Source organism: Lytechinus pictus, chromosome 12, assembly GCF_037042905.1.
Source record: "Lytechinus pictus isolate F3 Inbred chromosome 12, Lp3.0, whole genome shotgun sequence".
Classification (NCBI taxonomy): domain Eukaryota; kingdom Metazoa; phylum Echinodermata; class Echinoidea; order Temnopleuroida; family Toxopneustidae; genus Lytechinus; species Lytechinus pictus.
In genome coordinates, this window is record NC_087256.1 from 17,436,189 (window position 1) to 17,458,571 (window position 22,383).

The 22,383-nt window shown below is 37.1% G+C and overlaps 1 protein-coding gene across 1 annotated transcript in view; it reads right to left on the reverse strand.

Annotated features, from left to right (window-relative positions):
* LOC129273619 (atrial natriuretic peptide receptor 1-like) overlaps window positions 1-22,383 on the reverse strand; it is a 79,406-nt gene that overhangs the window by 20,510 nt on the left and 36,513 nt on the right. Inside the window, exons 2-8 of the mRNA XM_054910684.2 lie at window positions 14,974-15,229; window positions 8,133-8,220; window positions 5,110-5,248; window positions 4,552-4,622; window positions 3,639-3,786; window positions 2,454-2,529; window positions 1,847-1,931 (exon numbers count right to left, since the gene is read on the reverse strand). Of these exons, the coding sequence (XP_054766659.2) occupies window positions 1,847-1,931; window positions 2,454-2,529; window positions 3,639-3,786; window positions 4,552-4,622; window positions 5,110-5,248; window positions 8,133-8,220; window positions 14,974-15,229 (863 nt within the window). The remainder of the gene's footprint in view (window positions 1-1,846; window positions 1,932-2,453; window positions 2,530-3,638; window positions 3,787-4,551; window positions 4,623-5,109; window positions 5,249-8,132; window positions 8,221-14,973; window positions 15,230-22,383) is intronic.

A 22,383-nucleotide genomic window follows, 5' to 3' on the forward strand; every position in this document is an offset into this window, starting at 1 on the left:
ATGGAAAATCCTGGATCCGCCCCTGGTACCCGTCCACCCCCTCCCCTCTCTCATATAATTTGATATCCCCTTACTCCACACACACTCTCTCTCTCTCTCTTTCATATATATATATATATATATATATATATATATAACATTAAAAAAAAAGATACACTGAAAAGTGATGTGATTTCGTCATACCAACTTAAATGGAATAATTTTCAAAGTCAAAGTTCATGGAGTACCTGCTCTGAGCGATTTCCATTCGATACCGGCACAATAGTTTTAACAACTGTATAAGATAAGTAGGTTCATCTTTAACAAAGAAGAAAATCGTGCCTATTTTTCTTCAAAAGGTGCATTATGGCAATCACACAGTCACTGACTTTCCTCACGTGCAATGCATCGTGGTCAACGGGGGTGCGCTTGTCTATCGGCTCGTGAAAAGTGGCCAAATCAAGGTAAATTAGCGTTCGCAAAAATGGATTCCGTGACATGCGATACGCGCCAACTCGCTTGATTTGCGAACACTTTCTCGAACTGTTTAATGGTGCATTGATTCGTGTAGTGCAAATATCGTCTAAAACTCTCAAATTAACGCCTCACATCGTGGAAAAATTTCCCCTTCTCTCTCTCTTACCATTTTCCCCGCGTATTGTTTTACCAAACACGTGTAAGTGACAGATGAAAAGTATGACGATTTGGCAATTTGCAGGATGACGAATACATTTGTGAAAAAGACCGTTTTGTAAAATGACGCGTGATGTTGCATTTGTCAAAAAACAAACAAAACAAAAATCACGAGAAATAGGAAACTCAAAGCCAAAGCAAACAGAATTTCGTGTTTTCTCTTTTCCCACTTTCCAGCCTATGATATTTCTTTGACGCTTTCGGCTGACAGTGCTTGATATTTGTTCAAGGAATAATAAACACCTAAAATCGGCGAAAATTCATTTTTTATTCCAAGCCCTTTCTCACCTTTATTTAAGTAGAACTATTGTCAATAAATTGATGTCTATTCTTGATCAATATGTTACCTATGATAATCATTGTGTAGCTTTCGCTCCGTAAGAATGTGAAATCGTTCGATATTTCTTTCTAAATGTGTGTACTTTCACTTACAATATTTCTCAAACATATATTAAGGAAACGTGCAAGGATTCATCACATTGAAGGGTGATGCCATTTTTTAATGCACGAGCTTTATTCCAAAGAAATTGTAATGTTGTTATAAAGGCTATTTACCTTTAGCGACGAAATATTCAAAGGAATGTTTGTTGACAAGATCAAGGAAATGTTACTGTTTCTGAAAGTTGTTGAAACCAGTCATATCAAAATGAAAAAAAAAATACATGGTTTTCACCTCCCAAAAGACAAGTTGCCCCCCCCCCAAAAAAAAATAATTATATACTGTATATATATATATATATCTGACAAGCAACAAACAAAGTTTAAATCGAGTGAGTGTGCTCTTGATCTGTGCTTCTGTACAACGTCATATATAGCTTTCAAATTAAGGGTGATAGTTGTGACGTCACTATACACGTAATGCAGACGATTTACTTGTTTGCTTTTGATTTTACCGTTCACCAACTTTTATTTCCGTTCTGGTTTCGAAAGACCCCGAATAATTTTCCTTTTTTGAACGGTTGTGTGCACAAACATTGTTTCCACTAATTCCTATACAGCATTTTCATTGATTCAATGTGGTGAGAAAAAAAAGAGCGCAGTGTGGCCGGGGATCGAACCCCGACTAAAATGTTTGTGTCTGGTGAAATCAGTAGCCAGACCCCTTCGGCCACTGAGCTACCATGGCTACGGCTCCTAAACTACCCAAAATGCTATGAACACTCAAATGACTTACCGCTCCACTCTGTGTTTGGATGAAAGTGATTTCAGCTCGATCAATCAGCCAATCAGAACCCTTGATGAACTTTGTGTACTTTAATCTGATGGAAGGAAAAGGGGGAGAAAGGGGATATAGTATAATAAAGAAAACAATATAAGTCAATACGAATCAATTAATAAATTCCGCTACACTGCCAAGTCTTCCTCTTTACTGTATTTCACAGCTTTTCAGTCATTCTCCGCTCTTCTCCCATCACCCATTCTCTTCATTCCCTTTCACTATATTCACGCCTTCCCAACATTCCTTTCCCTCCTATATATGTAATAATGATGATGATGATAATAATGATATTAATAATGATGATGATGATAATGATAATAGCCTTTTGTATAACGCCAACTAGAAACAATCTATTCCGAGGAGCATTGCTATTATTGTTATTACCCGGCTTTAGCTCGAGCTGCCTTTCAGCGCTCGTGCATTTAACATGTTTAAGGAATCAATCCTGCCGGATACCCATACACCTCACCTGGGGCGAGAGTCAGAACCACTAGACCACGACGCGCCCACGTCTTAATGAGTTCTTTACTCGAAGTGAGTTTTTAATATTTGAGAAACTTACCTTGCAACAGGAACGAGGATGATTATACTGACTGTTACGATGACGGCCACAACGATAGCAGCAATGATACCACGATCTGTTAGGATGGTAATATTGATTATATAAGTGACGATAATCCTAATAGACCCAATATCAATGGAATATTGATTATAATAATATTAATAATGATGATGATCGCTAGAGGGTATTCATTTGTCTAATTTTTGTCTAATTTGCATATTGCCGACCCACGGCGTATTTGCATATACCCCCGGCTTATTTGCATATACGGATTACCGGCCGCACCGCATACCGACGCAACGGATCAATGCCCACCTATTGTTCTCGCGTTCGTGCGTACGGTCCTGGAGATTAGTATAAATATAGTTTTCAGATAATTTTCGTCACTTGATAAAGAGTTGCAGCGGCACTCGAAAGCTCGTGAACTTGTAAGCTAGTGAACACTTTTTGCGAGAGTGATCACGAATTTCCTAGAAAGCCAGTGAACACTTTTTGCGAGAGTGATCACGAATTTCCTTGTTGACCATAGTAGATTGCGAGACAAATGAATACCCTCTAGCGATTATTTCAATCCGCAATAATGAACCTATTTAGTATTAATGATGATGATTATGATGATGATAATAATAGAACTACTAATAAATAATGATAATAATGATAGTAATACAAGTTATAAGAATAATAATAGATATGATGAACATGATGATAATAATAATAATAATAATAATATTAATAATAATAATAATAACAATGTATATATTCATATGATGTTTAAGTACAGAAAATAACTGAAACTAATATCAATATTCATTAAGATAGTACATTCAGATTTATTTGATGGATTTTTATGTTGAAATGAATTTAGACATAGATGACATCTCACATTCGCTAAAACCATAATCATAAAGAGTCTGAAATTCGGTAAATACTTTTGAGATGTAATGATAAAGAACATAATTATGAAATCGGAACGAGATAAGTCTCTAAAATCAGACAGGAATCAAAGGTTTATACACTAGATGTGTTCGATTTCCATGATGAGGGGATGAGAAAGTATGCCGATTTCTTCAGATATTGTGTCAAGCAAAGAAAATGAAAGATCGTCACTCCCATAAAATCATGCAGTGGTCATAAAAAATATCTTGTTCCGAGACAATTAGAACGCGAAAAAGGGGGTTTTCTCACCGAAACAATCCTCTCCATTGAAGCCGCAGTCCGGGGCGTCGAGAGGTTGCGTCATACCCGGCCAGTCGATGGCGCCGTGTATGGTGGCAGCGAATGACATGCCATTGACCCTGGTTATGTTACCAACGACCTCGAACTGCATATTGTTCTGCACAAAAAAAAGAAGAAAGGATATGGATAAATCCCAGTATTGAAGACAATAGAACGCTGGTCGGCTTTCCCTCTGAATACAAAGGAAAGAACGTGCAAGGACTATTGTTAAGGTACCTATAAAAGGGTAAGGATTTGAGGATGAATAAAGTCGAAATGTTAGGTAAAATAGGGTCATTGAAGTACATGCTGGTCTTCTAAACAAATGCAAACGTGTTCATCGTTGAGGGTAAATTTCACACACGAACAATCAAAAAGCGACAAATAAAATCACGCATTTCAATTGTTTGAAATATTATCAATGAAAGAAATATTCTATTCGTGATTAGTAACAGGATTGACCGTCAATGATATTTCAATTAGCAATAACACTGAAGTTAAAGAGGAGAGGAGAAAGGGAAGAAATGCGAAAGAGTGGTACATTAAGAGTAGTTTGTGTATTTATTATCATTCCGCTTGAGAAAAAGGACGATACCAACTTGCCCCTACCCCCCAAAAGAAAACCTGCTAGAAGGACCTGCATATTCCCAAATTCAGAAAATCCAGAAAATGTATTCCTTAAACGGTATTTTTTAAAACCTAAAAATGATCTCTAGATACCTACTGAATTCCTCTTCTTGTTTAAGTCTATTTTATAATGTTCTGAAATGTGAGAACAGATAAGGTGATATCCACTGATAATGAGTTCTGATCCATATAAAAGTCTACCACTTGGAACCACAATGCTGCGGCCTAGCCAATAAGTGAAACAGAACCGACTTACCTGTAAATCAAGAATATTGAAGTCGGATATCCGGCTCCCCAACTCGTCGATTTTTACCGTGCCCGTCATTCCTAGTGAGACGGGAAAATGTTGTTTTCAGCAAGAAAATTTTATTATAGACACTCTTCTTATTCATAATATATTGATTCAAGGCAAAATATCAAATTCCCCAGCACTCTTTCAAAGAAACTTTGCAATAAAATCATTCTATTACTAACAATGAGGCCTATTACTAGCACTTTTACCTAGAATTGCCAGGGTAAAATAAAATATAATTCCTTGTAGTAATTTTTGTGAGTTGTGCTTTTGAGAAGCACTTGGTATAGTACTTGAAAAGGTGAATTTTATTCATTACGCATTGTAAAGTATAGTACATTCAGGGACATACACATCTTGACTAAAAGCATTGCATAAGAATGTATACGCAGCGCTGCTTTGTTGGTGCAATTATCAGTAATATGAAGTCGTCTTCTCTTCATTTGTTTTCAACAAATTCAATATTAAAAAAAATCAATTGAAGAAATACAAAACGGTGTACTTTTCTGTAGGACTACTAACCTTCAAACGAGACATTGCCCTGCATAAGTTTTCCCATCACCCCACCGTCAAGAGGGGGATCATCCGTTGCCATGGAAACGTTGGCAGCATGAGCGTAAAGATGGATAGCGTCATACAGATAGGCAGACATGATTGATGGCTGGGAAGAAGATGAGAAAGAAAAAGATGGCTTTAAGCACCATGAAATAATTGGATGTCATATTCATTTTCCCTGGATAAATAAACGGTTTGATGATCTAATTATGAGATTCTGTCTATACACCACCACCTCGTCTACTTCAATTTTGTTTATTATTAAATTTAGTCTAATTAATAATATAATAGTAATAATAGGCACTTAAATAGCGCCATCTATGTAGAAACAATCTATTCCGAGACGCGTTCTTATTATTATTGTTACACCGGCTTTAGCTCAAGCTGCCTTTCATCCTGTCGGGTACCCATTCACCTCACCTGGGGTTGAGTGCAGCACAAAGCGGGTAAATTTCTTGCTGAAGAAAAGCACGCCATGGCTGGGATTCGAACCCACGTCCCTCTGATTGAAAGACGAGAGTTTTAACCACTAGACCACGACGCCCCCATCGTTTGGTTCAACTATCACTGTCTTGGTATAACTGTCATTTTGGTCTATTACACAGATGCTCTATTTTCTACTTCGTATCCTTATTATTTTACACTTCAAAATAATAAGACTTAGGATCACGAATAGTGCTGCTGAAGCAAGTAGAGTAGATCTAGCAGAAATAACTAATTCATGCAATACACAGACCTCAACTATAATCAAAATATTATGTCAATATTTTGATGTTACAATAAACATATTGCAATACGTGTATTAGCTATATTTTTAAAAGCTTTTTTTAATAATGATAGTTTCAGATGGTGAAAATCCATAGATATTTATTGGAAAAAATAGTACAATCATATGGGGAAGAAACTTAAATATCGTAAAATCATCTAATAAGGAGTTAGTGATGATATGTTATCTATTTTTTCAATCTACGTATCTAATAATGGGAATTAAGAACATCAAGGAAGTTGTAGTGCTCGCTAATGTGCCCTACTTTCTTGGTGTATCTTATTTGCGGCATTTGATTACATCATCATGTTCATGGACTTCAATACCTTAATCATGTAATGTAATCTGCTACAAGAGATGTATTTTGAAGCGTAATAACTAATCAAAAGCAAGGAGCTCAAGGCTTCCTCAGCATACTAACAAGATCTAATTAAGGTATCAAGCTATCAAGCTTTTATTATAGGAAACGGTGGATTAGGCAATGTGCTTTGGCGTATTGTGTATGGAAAAACATTACTATCAATGTTCGATGTATTTTTTCCGGTTTTGATTGTTGTGCGTCCTTCTCGGCAAGCAGTATCCCAAATATGGGAGATAATAATTGTCAAAATTGATGCGCTCATTCTCTGACTAGGTAATTAATATTATTAGACTGGTAATCAACACCTGAAGGATGGCGAAAAGAAGTGAAAATAAAACTACACGTGGTATGAATAAGATAAGCGGAGCATACGTTGGCGAGGGGAAAAAGGGGCAATAATTGCCCCCCCCCCCCACACGACCGCTCCTGCGATTTTTCGGATTATTATTATTAAAAATAAAGAAAAGATCATACAAAAGGGGGAAAGAAAGGCGAGCATTTGGAAGAGAGTGTGGTGGAAAATATACATTCTCATTTTTTCTTTCTGGGAGAAAAATAATTTACCCCTCCCCTACCATCAACATTCACCGATGTCGCCCTTGAGGGGAATTAGAAACGGATAAGGCGAGAGATGAAAGACGATATGAACGATGGGTGAGTTCAAACATCGTTATACTTCTCCATTAGATAAAAACATTGGGAGGGGACAGGGTGAAATTTATTGAAAGAAAGAATATAAACTGGAGAAAATAAGATATAAAGTAGAGAGAGGAAAAAAGTGAGGGGAAAATGGAATCGAGGAAAGGGGGTGAAAAGGAATCAGTGGCGTAATGAGCCAAAAAATTGAAAGGGCTAGACAGGGCATATTGCGTAAAATGTATAAAAATTGGGGCGGGGAGCGAAGCGATCGAGCAAAAGTTTCGACATTTTTATTATAAAAATCTAATTTTGTGATACATTTTGACATAATATTCAGAAAATGATATCATATCACATCCTTCCCTTTTTCATTTTCTTTCCTTTTCTCATTTTTTTTGTCGTGAAAAATTCAGGGGGGGGGGGGGCAAGAGCCCACCCCAGTCACCCATCTGTACGCCGGTGAAAGAAGTACCCTTCCACTTACTTAACAGGCATGGATAAGTAAATCGTTAACAGTAATTTTATTTTCTTACTATTAATCTAATAGGAAGTAGAAACTCTCACTCAAACAACTTCTAAAGAGAAATAAGCTTAACTTGAAAGTAATTCTGAAAATAAACTAATTAATCTGCTTTAATTGGAATCATCAAATTGTGAATAACGTTTGAACAATGTTAAAAGACACAAAAGGTTTGTAGTAAATAAGTGAATCTCATTAACTTTATAAAACTCTGAACAACACTGACGCTTATTCAAGAAAAACATAAATTTCATTAATACTACTTAGATAGAGATTTTCACTTTGCTGTCAAACTAATTTCTATGAATATAAAACCCCTCATCTTTATAAAAGTGAAGAATGAAACGAGGGATAATCTGATAAAGATGTACTTATAGAATATAATATCTTTGGAAAGTTCGACCCGTTTTCCATTCTCTAACAATTCATTAACGATAACAAAATCTGATTATGGAGTCTGTCGCGTCGAGTTAACAAACACAACATTTCCGCTTATATCGCTGCCTTAACTCCTTATTTCATTTAATTTTCATATTAAAGTGAAGGTGAAAATGCTTTCTGTCAGTTTCTTGCGCATTACAGTCATGTAAAACAATCATAACTTTACGTCTTGTTGGATATTTTTTTGGATTGAGACATAATCATGATAGACGTCTAAACTTGACTTTCTTATTTTTAAGAAGGGATTATTTTCGTGCACTGACCTTTGGTGATTCAATGTTATATGGAGGTTGCATCATTATATCTGTGACGTCATTCATGAGGTCATCAAGACGACCATCGTCGGGCAAACTGTAGCAAATAGAATGATAAATAAATAATAGAAAGGTCAGAGAAAAGGTGCGATAAAGAGTAGAAATACGTTTTGAATGAACAAATAACGTTGGATGATCAAGCATATATTGCAACTCACCATTGAACAAAATCAAAGAAATGTATACGTACTGTTCAAGCTGAGAAATTATTGATTGAAAATGTGAGAAGAGGGAAAGAAAAATGAGAAAGAGAGAAAGCGGACACGGAGAACTAGAGATGGGGAGAAAAGAAGAAAGAGGGCCAGAGAGAGGGAGAGAGAGAGAGAGAGAGAGGGGGATAGAGGGGGGGGGGGGCTGGATAAATGGCAAAATGAGAAAAGAGGAAGAGAGATTCAAAGAGGGGTGGTTAATGGAAAGACATTGTGATGAGGAAAAGAAATTGAAAATAGAATCTTAAAAACAATTTGAGAAAAATGAGACACCCGTTAATCTGAATATTACCTCTCAGGTGTGTAAACAAAATTCCTGTCACCCCGGTTTTTACATCCAATACCTCCGCCTTTCGTCGACTTCCACCAAACACCTACACTGCCACAGTAGATCGGTAATTCCTTTTAAGTTGCCACCTTACTTTGTGATAATTCTATTAATACATCTCAAGCCAGCAGACACCATTACAAATGTGAACCTAAAATTGCTAATGGGAGGATTTGGATATTCCAGAATATAGGAGATATACTTTAATCAAAGCACCGATAGCCCCGTTTCTGAATCACTCGGGAAAACACATTTCCAGATTATTTGAGACGTTCCTCTTTAGTTTCTGAAAATGCTCTTATTATGGGAAACTGACTGAACATATATTTTTGGGACAATATTGCAATAATCAATTCTTTCCACACATTACCCTCGACCAGGTTATATGCCTATAATTACCTTATAAAAGATAAAGTTCAACACAGGAGAGGTTGATTGAAATCAAAGAGAAAATTCAATAAGTATAATACTAAAAATTTCGTCAAAACTATAAAATAAGAGAGGTTGATACAGCATCCCTTATTTTCACAGAACAATTATTATGCACAAAATCTCAATGGAATGAGAGAGCATAATAGGTCACACACTCACTATTTCTTTTGTATTTTGTTATATCAATTATTAGACTGTATAATATTTCAGTGCCGGTATAGAGCTAGGAGGAAGTCAATGAATGTATAGGTTCCATCAAGGGCAATGTCCTTTTGAGCGTGGATTCTTTTTTTTTTTTTGGGGGGGGGGGGTGGGATTGGCCTTTAACCTTTCTGTTTTCGATTCATTCGATGATAGTGCAAATAGAATGTGCACAATTCACGAAACCGTCACGAGAGAAGAGGCAAGGAGGAGATGATTTGTCTGGCCGAAAAACACATTGAAAATCAATTTATTTTAATGGAACGAAAAAAAAAATAGTAACCATGGTAATAACTAAATTATTCATACCAATATTTTTTTTGTTTCCTTTTAGTAATTTGTCTACTCAGGAATTAATGGTTGACTGTTGAATATTGGATATACACATTAAATGCTAGCTGCCACCCACGGAGCTTAATTATGAATCTGCCGACATAAAGGCTAATGTGCTTAATGGAAGTCTTGATACTGATACATTTTCACAAAACAGTTGAAAAATTAGTGTCATAGGGAATTTTTGTTAAAAAATAACGATCCCTTGATCACTATCGAAATCGGAATATAGTTCTTCTTTATTCGTTGGCAAAATGTTTTGTGGTGTTAGTGTTGTGAAGAAAGTGCAAATTATTTGTAATCTTTAAAGGGGGCTTGTGATATAAGACTGCAGTGTCAAAAATCATGCCGGGCGTTGTGGCGTGCGTCTGTTATCCAAGCTATACAATGGGGAAGTTACAAATCGCTTCAGATTTTCGAACGCTGGGACCCGTTGCATAAAACTTTTGCCATAAAAAACTCTGGCAAATAAAAAAAAAACTTATGGTAAAAGTTTTACGCAACGGGCCCCTGGTCACGTCTTGCGGATGGTGAGGTTAAATGTTGGTACCAGACGTAAATAATCATATCCGATTGATACACGTCGGTTGAAATTCAAACACACACAGTGAGTAAAGAAACATGGCATGCGGGGTTACTTAGTTTTGGACATGAGCTGATTCTATTCAAACGATCTACGCACTTTATCTTTAATTATCATGTCATATCATTATCAAGAATGACCCTGCAATAATACCCAATCCAGATTGTCTTCCAAATGTGAACCTAAAATTGCTAATGGGAGGATTTGGATATTCCAGAATATATGAGATATACTGTAATCAAAGCACCGATAGCCCCGTTTCTGAATCCCTCGGGAAAACACATTTCCAGATTATTTGAGACGTTCCTCTTTAGTTTCTGAAAATGCTCTTATTATGGGAAACTGACTGAACGGATATTTTTTTGGACAATATTGCAATAATCAATTCTTTCCACACATTACCCTCGACCAGGTTATATGCCTATAACCACCTTATAAAAGATAAAGTTCAACACAGGAGAGGTTGGTTGAAATCAAAGAGAAAATTCAAACAAGTATAATTCTAAAAATTTCGTCAAAACTATAAAATAAGAGAGGTTGATACAGCTTCCCTTATTTTCACAGAACAATTATTATGCACAATATCTCAAAGGAATGAGAGAGCCTATGAGGTCACACACTCACTGTTTATTTTGTATTTCGTTATATCAATTATTAGACTGTATAATATTTCAGTTTCGGTAGAGGGAGGAAGTCAATGAATGTAGGTTCCATCAAGGGCAATGTCCTTTTCAGCGTGGATTCAAACCTTGCCTTACATTACGAGTGATTTCATAATCTTTATAATAAAATATAGAAGAAAGAGTGAGTGAATGGGTGACGTCATCGGTCCTTTCATTTGCATACCGACCAAGGTGTGCATATAAGTTTTTTTTTTTTTTACATCCGATATTGGTGAAACTATCAATGTTATGCTGGTTTGATTTTTTTTTCTTTTTCTTAATAACAATGTTTTTTTTCTTTGGGGGTGGGATTGGCCTTTAACCTTTTTGTTTTCGATTCATTCGATAATAGTGCAAATAGAATGTGCACAATTCACGTAACCGTCACGAGAGAAGAGGTAAGGAGGAGATGATTTGTCTGGCTGAAAAACACATTGAAAATCAATTTATTTCAATGGAACGAAAATACAAAAATAGTAACCATGGTAATAACTAAATTATTCATACCAACATTTTTTTTTTTGCTTTTAGTAATTTGTCTACTCAGGAATTAATGGTTGACTGTTGAATATTGGATATACACATTAAATGCTAGCTGCCACCCACGGAGCTTAATTATGAATCTGCCGACATAAAGGCTAATGTGCTTAATGGAAGTCTTGATACTGATACATTTTCACAAAACAGTTGAAAAATTAGTGTCATAGGGAAGTTTTGTTAAAAAATAACGATCCCTTGATCACTATCGAAATCGGAATATAGTACTTCTTTATTCGTTGGAAAAATGTTTTTGTGGTGTTAGTGTTGTGAAGAAAGTGCAAATTATTTGTAATCTTTAAAGGGGGCTTGTGATACAAGACTACAGAGTCAAACAGCATGCCGGGCGTTGTGGCGTGCGTCTGTTAAGCCCCTTTCACAATTGACGTACGACCTGTTTACGACCGTCTGCAACAGTTTTTTCTTGTTGTTGCACGATCGATCTCTTGGTGTCTTGCGAGCACTCGCAGTGGTTGTAGACGAACGCACGAATTTGAGGTGGTCGGAGGTGGTCGTGACTGGTCGCATCTGAATTTGAACATGTTCAAAATCCAAACGCGATCAAATACGATTGATTTACTCGCATCAGGTCGTACCATCGGTCGGGCGATCATCGTGTGAGTGTTGTTCAACGTTGTACGACTTGGTGCGAGAGGTGACACAACTACGTATAGTCGCATTTAGTCGACTGGAGGTCGTACAACACTTGCACATGCGCTAGATACCTACAGAGACCAGTCTTGCGACTGGTTGCGATAATATAAGACTGTTGCAAGACCGATCGAAATTACGGCTTACAACATTCCACTACCGTTGCATTCGCATGTATGCGACCGTATAACCCCTTTCACAATTGACATCCGACCAGTTTACGACCGCCTGCAACAGTTTTTTCCTGCTGTTGCACGATCGATCTCTTTGTGACTTGCGAGCACTCGCAGTCGTTGTAGACGGTCGCACGAACTCAAGGTGGTCGTGACTGGTCACATCTGAACTTTGAACATGTTCAAAATCCGAACGCGATCAAATACGACCGATTCACTCGCATCAGCTCGTATCCGGGGTCGTACCATCGGTCGGGCGATCTTCGTGGGAGTGTTGTTCAACGTTGCACGACTTGGTGCGACAGGTGGCACAACTAAGTAGTCGCATTTACTCGACTGGAGGTCGTACAACACTTGCACATGTGCTAGCGACCTACATGTACAGAGACCTGTCTTGCGACTGGGTGCGATAATATGATGGGCCATAAGACTGTTGCAAGACCGATCGCAACGGCTTACAACATTGCACTACCGTTGTGTGCGACCGTTCCCCTCGCAATCCCTCGTGCAACACTCGCGTGTGATCGCACGAGCACAATAGGATCATAAGCGACTTACTCGTGCAACGGGTTTTACTGGTTGTTTTTGTTGTACGACAGCTGTTGCAACTGTGAAAGCCTCTGTGTGATATTATGAGATGACTGGCGATTGATGCCTGTTGCAGCCTGTCGCACGACCAAAAGGTCGCAAGTGGTCGTACGTCAATTGTGAAAGGGGCTTTATCCAAGCTATATACATTGGGGAAGTTAAAATTGATTAAGTTCTTCGAATCCTGGGACCCGTTGCATAAAACTTTTGCCATTAAACAACTCTGGCAAATAAACAAAAGTTTATGGCAAAAGTTTTATGAAACGGGTCTCTGGTCACGTCCTGCGGATGGTGAGGTTAAATGTCGGTACCAGACGTAAATAATCATATCCGATTGATACACGTCGGTTGAAATTCAAACACACACAGTGAGTAAAGAAACAGGGGTTACTTAGTTTTAGACATGAGCTGATTCTATTCAAACGAGCTACGCACTTTATATTTAATTATCATGTCATATCATTATCAATAATGATCCGGCATTAATACCCAATCCAGATTGTCTTCCATTGTTCAAGCCAAGGTAGAATCTTGCTCTGCGCCATTTTTCCGTGAACTATATCGTCGATTACGCACAGACATTCGATACTGCAATTCCCAAGATGATGATGACGACGATTAGACTCTTACAGCTTTCATAACAATAAATTGAGGGTACTCCTATCAGTCACACCAACATATCCAACTCCATACCGATCGAAGGAATGTCATTGGACATATCGTAATAGATGTGATCGGGCTGGAGTCAGTTTGACGGATGTGACTAAGGCATAATATACGTGGCGCCACGCGATGCGGAGGCTTCATAGGCGTTTGGCATTTCAAGTTAAAATCAAATAAATCCTTCGAAGACACCATTTATACTTCACCTCAGTAACAAGAGACAACTGAGATATCCATGTTTTATACAACAGACTCTACTAACTTCACCGTCGTTTCTACCCGATATCTAAAGCTAGATTCTTTTGAAGTCATTAGGTAAATTTCGTTTGGCAACACGTTGTTCATTAGAATTTTGCCAAAAACTGTAAAGTCATACTTACACATTATCAAGAACAGTTGACTAAATTATAGTGTAAAGAAAATATTGCTCAATATTGGTCAAAGTCATACCGTCGCATCGATTCTGTTGTCACGTCGATGTTGGGTTTTAGTTAAATAAATTGTTTACAGATCTGTTCTTTCTCCCATGTATTGTGTCCATGGCGATTTACAACTTTTTCAAACACTACCGGGTTTCAGCAATTTTTCTTATTGCTTAAGCTGCTTGATATATCAGAATATGTATATCTATATCATGAAAACAATTTACATCAAGTTAAAATAATTTTCTTTTCCGACATTATTTCAGGGCCCTGTGAACGATTTCTGAATATAGGATGCTGATTTTCACGACAAAATGAAGGTGGTTTTTATCAAATTCATCCTTTTTGCATACCTCCTTGATTTCCAGGGGAGCTGCCTATGATGAATAACACCCCCAGCAACTCCGCTTCCTAAGGTCATGCATTAGTTTCTTCACGTCTTCTAAAATGTGACTTTAAAGACCGTTTTCATCCCAGTTAAAGGGTTGATTGCATAAAAAAGGAAAATCAAGCTTGCAGAACACTGAATGTATCAAAATCGGATGTAAACAAAAATTATGATGAAACGGTGAATTATTGTTTGATATTAAAAACAATCTTCACATCACAGGTCAGATTGTGCAAATTACCTGTAGAAAAAAAAGGTATGGATGGATTCCATACAATTGAGATGGATAGGATTAATCGTAACCTTTTCGTAAGACGGGGCCAAGATATGTCATAACTTTCTTGTATTTTACATCAGGGGCCCATTTCAAGAAGCCTTATAGCTTCTGAGCCCTGTTACCATGATATATGTTGTAATGGCAAGGTGGCCCCCAAAAATGACTGTTTATGAAACTGGCCCCCTTATACTGATACAATTTCTAGCGTCACGCTTGTCTGATTTGTATCTACGTATATGGAGTTAAATGAAAATATCGAATTTGGAAATCACCTTTTTTTGCAGGGGTGGACTTGACCTTTAAATATGGACTCGCCTCAGGTAAACCACTTTATATCGCTTACCTCATAGTGATCATCAAGACTGTCCGGTAAGCTTCCTTCAAGGCTTCCTCCGGGGTAACATCTCCTTCTACCGTCTCGTTGGCGTAGGGGCTGTGGAGGGGCTGCCATGGCAACGCAAAGCCTGGATCGGGAAAAGGTTCGATAACGATGAAAACGTACCCGTCCTCTCCCGTCATGCCGAGTTGGCGGGCGGCCAAGAGGAAGGTCTGCTGGTCGCCATCTAAGAGGGATTTGCCGCCGGCGAATAGGACTATAACTGTATAGGGGAAATAAAGGAATAGGCAGAGAGAGAGAAGAAGAAGAAGGAAAAGAAGTAGAAGAAGAAGAAGAAGGAGAAGAAGAAGAAGAAGAAGAAGGAGAAGAAGAAGAAGAAGTAGTAGAAGAAGAAGAAGAAATGTATTACATTTGGTAACAAAATCTTAATGTCAGATGACATAACAGAGCTAGAGCTCTCAGTATATTATGTTAGAACGTCACAAAGGAATGATAATAAAAACATGGATGGTTATCAAATGAGTTTTGTGTATCCCACAATCAAAAGCAATTTCAGTTTATCATAATAACGGCCTAAACAGATGTTTAGTGGTGAAAATGGTGAATTCACCAGATATTTACTCAAAATTTACACACATAGTTACTTTCTACCTGTAGATCAACTATCTCCGTCATACACAATCCACAGAATCATATAAGGGGTGGATTATCATAAATTTATCACCACTCTTCATAGACTGATTACCCTGAAACCAAGCAGTCCCCTTACGATATCCCCTCTCATGCCAATCAAAATCTGAAATATTAATGATGGGCATTCAGGCTTAGTTTTTTTTAAGGAGAGAGGCGTTACATCTATTTCTGGCACTCGCAGGCGATGTCTCGACATATTTTGTCGAATTAGCTAATTATCCTAATAAGATGGAGGAACATGGGCAGATACGTCCATTGATACAGATCTTGCACTTAACACTGGTATGCCATTGTGTGTTACGTACAGAGATACAATAAACAATAGCATAAGGCAATTATATTGATAAAAACACAATACATTCATTACGGCGTCTATATGAATAGACTCACAATACAAAGAAGAGAGCATGTCGAATAATTATACAGTGTGTATAAAAACAGGTTTACGCTTTGAAAATAAATCATATAAGATATAACATTTGTAATGCTTTTTCAATATCATTATTGGTATGTCTCCTTGAGCAAACAATGTCGACCAAAGTTTCCGCTTCAGTGAGCTCCACTCAGTTTTAGAAAGTTTGTAAAAAGGTACTTGAGCGAAAATTGGAAAGAGTTCCATGGATGAAGGTGAACGCAAATCTGACATGAAGAGGCCATGCACTTTAGCTAAGAAGACCGATTCGAAGATAATTCTCCCATTTCTAAAAAAAAAATTCTTGAAATGTGCTTGATTTTTCTTGTTACTCCATTGTTTCAATTTTTTTTATTGTCATGCTCGAAAATGTTAAAAGAAATGCCTATGAAATAGTGATTTGTCCCAACTGCAACGGAAACGAATTCGAGAACACAGTAAATATGTTAAAAATGCCCGTCATACGACAAAGAACAGCTGGGAGTTCTTTGGCGAAAATTGGTGAAGTGGAATCGTAGTTTCGTCCTAAGTATCGGAGCTGACGGAAAAATGCAAATATGTGGTTTGTCCAGAGTCCAAGACGAAACTGCGGTTTGGATTTATTAATTTTTGACGGAGTTTGTTATATATCGCAATCCGAACCCAAGACTTATCTGGTCTGGGATTGTTGAAGAGAACAAATTTCAGATCAAGGCTTTTTTTCAAGTTTATGTAATTTTTGCTACTTTTATTTTCTCTGAAAATAATTTGAAAATAAAAAACAATAGATCACAATTTTTTATCAGAGACCAGATGAATCAAACGAGTTTGATGATGAATTTTTGCATGAAAAATGACAAGGAATTCGATAGAGTTTGTACAACAATTTTGTTGACGAATTATTTTTTCCTAAGAAAAAGTGGAACCTCAATATTGAAAACCATTACTTGTGCTACTTAATTCCGAATGGATACGAATCAATTTAATCCCATGCTTTTCGCAAATGAAATGGTGATAAGAAACACGATATTTAACATTTGTTCTTATTTTTCTTAATATGACCTTATTATTTTAAACAGACTAGAATCTAGTCTCATATTAGCGAACCACTAATCCTTGTGGATTGTTTGCATGTACGGTATGGATACTTAGCAATCGTCACACTGACTTAAGATTCTATTCCGCCCGAAGGGCGTTCCGTGATTTTGAATTGATGTGGCTTAGAAAACGGATGAATATTTATGCCGATATGCCGTTTAGAGTTAAAAATAATTGTCGGTAATGCGGAAACGAGTTCAGAGTTAAGGGTGATAACGAAGAAGACCTAGTAGGTTTATCATATTTCTCCCATAATGAAACTCTCGAAATAGCCAGAATGTGCTTGAAATATACTTCGTGTTATTCTCAATGTTTCTTTAGAGAGAGAGAAAGAATCAAAATGCTTTCTGATTCGAGAGTTTCCTATATCATGTGTATTTTTGCACATGAAGATGGCGGAATGAAATTTTCATTTTGTGGAACTTTATGAACACACTGCGCTGAATGAATGCCACACTCTGTGTCGAACCAATGGCACACAATATTGCCTTCCTTCTTCACAACATGAAAATCACTAGTGTGGTCACTTTGTGAAATTTTATGAACACACCGCGCTGAATGAATGCCACACTTTGATGAACGAATATCACACAATGGCTATCTTCGACACAGATTTAATTTTATCTACGCAGTGTGGTCACATTGTTATATGAACACACTGCACTGTAAAAACTCTGGTGTCGATTTACTATCAGCCCGAAATCATTATGTCCCCACCAGAGAAATATTGAAACAACACCAGTTTGGAATCAAACCGATGATGTTTTAATACTACTAGGTGTTGTATAAACACCTAGATGTATCTGGTGTTAGACCAAAACCAAACTGATGTTGTAAACACTTCTCTGATGTGGACACATTAGATTCCGGCCTGGTGGTAGATTTATCAACACCGGAGTTCTTGCAGAGTGTGTTTAAATGAATGCTACATTGTGCGGATCGAATGGCACACAGTGGCTATCTTTTTCAAAGTGTGGTAACTGTGAGTTGTTGCTACCCTGTTTGGCGTTCAACGACTTAAGAGATAGAGCAACGGCGATCTGGCGCTGCACAGTGGCTGCCGGGCCCACGATCAATTGGGAAAAATGAATTTTCGGAATTTTTCTGTTTCAAATTTCTATTTCGAACAATAAAATATGGATTTTCATTTTACTAATTGTTGACTACATCTATGCTATGTGTTGACAATGTGTTCTTTACAGTAGACATTGATATCATTTTATCTAGAAATGAAGTAAGAAACAAACATGCATTTTAGATGTTGACGTTGCTGGTTTTCCATAGTTGTGGTTGATCGGATCAATCGCAACTCTTTGAAGGACGAGGCCCAACGAAACCGAATATACAGACCGACAAAAATATATTACGTTATTTCCAATTGCATACGATCGGTCATTACGACCTGTGTGACTGCGGCATCACTAAATTTGAGCTAAAAAAAATTAAAGCCCCTCACCAAAAAAAAAGTTATATTGCATAATGTATAAAAAGAAATCAGTGATTGAATGACATTCGATTAAAAAAGAATGCAATAACTTCAATAAAAAAAAATGATTTAATAATAATAAAAAAGTGTCCAACAGTCTCGAATGAGTATAAAAGAAAATGGGAAAGTTAATTAGAGCCGCTATTGATTATGTAACATGAAGCCATGAAACAATCCGACCAGTAACTTCCTTTGATGCGAAAGACCTCTTTTTCTCATTTTACTCATAATGTTGTATCTGTTTAATAAGGCACCATTCTCAAGTTAACACGCCACAGGGTATGAGCAAAATAAAGCAATCATGCCTAAATCTGCTAATCATTACTTCGTTAATGATTCGAAAAGTTGATCTCAATAATCCCTTGCAGGGCTTTGCACGCATGCTCTTGCACGAGATCCTTCCTATTAAAGACCACGAGCATGTGAAGTGGGCTTATTGGGGGCTGAATGCATAAAACTATCGATATACACAAAGTTCGATATATCCTTTCCTGAAGCAGGCGTAATACTGGCGGGCCGCGTATAAAAGCTAATTCAATAATGACATGATTTGTATGCAGACAATGGCCTGTTTGGATAACAAACTAATTTGAGATGATGCGTGCCCTGGCATTTTCATTCCATTTTGTCTTGTCGACTCTACCGTGATGCTCATCAAATACTGGCGCTATTGAGAACGAGAGTGGATTCTTACACAGTCGTGACGATGGACGAAAAGTCACGTCCACAGCGGAAAAGATTTTAAAACAGGATTCTAAGGATTGTTTCAGACGACAGTGTTATATGTTCTGTTCTTCACTTTATATGCCATAAAGAATCCATCCTTCCAATCTCTATCCCTCGATCTCTCTCTCTATTATAATTAACGTTAGAATATCACACATCCACACATCCTCATACACACAACCTGAAAGAGAGATGTGGAAAGAAAAAGACGGAAGAAGAAGAGAGAATGAGTGAAAGGGGAGACAGTAAGAAAGGGTAGAGAGAGGAAGTGTCAGAGAGAGAGAATAAAAGGGAGAGAGATAGAGAGAAAAAAGACAGTGAGAAAATGAGAAAGGCAGGATAAAGGAAGAAAGATTGTGGCAGAAGGAGATAGATACACAGCAACATACTATACTGGCATACATACCATGACAGACAGAGAGAGAGAGAGAGAGAGAGAGAGAGAGGGGGGGGGAGAGAGTGTGTATATGCGAAATAGACTGTGGGCGATAATTAATAATCCAACATGACATATTGTTTACGTTGATCAATGATAGAGTACCAACAATTATCAAACTTAACAAGATTCTAGAATACTACGTCAACATCTAACATAGATGACGCAGTGTTGGAGAGGTGCTAACTTGTTTCTCAAAAAAGAACAAATTTTGCCTCAAGGCCCAAACAAAAAATACCATGTCTCTATTGCTTTTGCAGGATAAATTCGAATAAAGTCAAATTTTATTTTTTAAGGGAGAGGGGGGGGGGGTCTAGTGAGCTGATGCTCCATCAAATTTTGTTCGGAAGTTTATCGGTTTGTCTGAGGTTGTTATTATACCCTATATTTAACATGTTAAATTCTGACGGTATAATTATAATAGAGAAAGCGTCGACGATTTTTCTCTGTTTCTTTTCTTTCTTTCTGTTTTCTTCTCCTTCTTCTCCTTCTTTTGGTGTTGTTGTCGTTGTCATTGTTGATGGTGGTTACTTTGTGAATAGGGTAATCTTGTCGACAGTCAAATTATTTTGTGGCAGGGAATTGTGACGAGTTGTGACCATTAATCTACCTAAACAACACATAAGGTGAACGTGAAAATGATCTAGACCCCCATCATCAACGAAGACTGGGTCATGTCCTTCGGATAAAGACGTTAAACCGTCATAGATCTATCGCAATCTGAATCAATCTGACTGGCAAAATGTTTGTTAAAAAAACTTGAAACGATCACATAGCACGATCTTTATTCTTTTTTTTTTAGTTGTTTTCTATGCTATACTTATAGGGTTAATCGGTTGCTGCTCCTACTGCTTGCCGTAAACTGTTGTTTGGTCTACACTCAAATCATGGAGCTATTACTCTAAGCTCAAATAGTCCACTTTCTGGTCAATCTCATCCAACATGGTCTAGTTCTAATTCGACTACAACAAGTTTATCTACCAACTATCCTACTAAATTACTGTTTAAGAATTCTGAATTTTTGGCAGAGTATAAATACTACATGTACTAAGCGATACTTTGCGAGAATAAACAAGTACATGGATTGATTTATTAGTTCTTGGTGCATTCTGTTTCGACAACTATGAACTGGATCAATACATTGGCGCAAGTATAGTGCATCGTTATAATGATAACTTTCAAGCAAACTACACCATGCGATTACACAGACAAGAGTTGTATGTATTGTTTATTCCCCATAAGTTCGTGTGCCCCAGTTTTATTTTAATTCCATCTCAATAAGAAGCTATTGAGAATGGACCTAATCGTGCTGAACTAAAGGAATAGCAATTATTCACTTTTTGAGTAGACGGGGGATGATATTGGATTCAAACGTGTGGTTTTCCACGAAGGATTTTACCGCACCACGCGCTATTTATTTATTTATTTTCACTTTTGCTTTTAGTTGAAAAGTGATTATAAAGGCATAAGGCTCATCGATGGGTTTTATTGTGTTTCTGGCAACGCTCGAACCGACATCATTTTTCTTTTGGAAAAATAGCAGCTCCACTATAAATAGAGACATTGCAAGAAATGGGATAAAAAAAAAAGCTAATTATGCAAATTGCTATTCCGAAATAAGATTATTGCTTATTTATTACCATTCTTGTTATTTTCCTTCTACACATCCTTTTTCCTCCTCCTCCTCCTCCTCCTCATCATCATCTTTATTGTGATTCATCATGTTCATGTTGTCATTATCATCATTAATATCAGTTTTATTATATCATCATTATCTTCATCATCCTCATGGTTGTTATTGCTGAAAAGCTTTTATGATATTTACATATTTATTTTTCACTTTGTCCTCAACATTGCCATCACATATTTTCAATCTTCAGATGTAATTTTTTTTTGCTTCTTTTACTTGTTTACATCAGCAGTGAATTTGTTGCTCATATCACATGTAGTAGTGACTTTAATGATCATACTTGTACGCACACAAAACGCGGATATGCGTACTTAAGCTTCAGCGAGCATGTCTTTAAAGATTGAATATCGCATTCAGGTTATTCACAGAACGTTGAATTTTCACGTTTGAATGAACTTCTATAAAGACATACAATTATCATTCGCTTTTATTCCCCATAAGCATGGTACATAGAGATAGTTAGAAGCTCGAGTAGACTCACACACGAAAGCTTCCCCATATTCTTAGAGGTGCACGGGGCTCTGATTAAACAAACGCAGATGAATAGATAAAGAAACGGCAAAAAAGAGTTATCATCTCATAAAAGTATAACACCAAAGTCACATGCATTTCAGATGTAATGATATTTTTTGCCTTTAATGACAGTCCTTCTTTTGCAATTAATGTTGGATAAGCCATCATTATAGGATTATATTTATTTCACCTTTTTGTTGCATCTTCAAAGTTCACTTAAGTTATTTATTTCTATATCTGGCTGAAATGATTTCTTGTGAATTACATGTGCTCATTTTGTAGAATTTATTTGAGTTTGAATGCAGAGGAAAATGACCCGACCCCCCCAAAAAAGGAAATAGAGCATGCACACCACTTTAAATATTCTATACAATAACACTTTC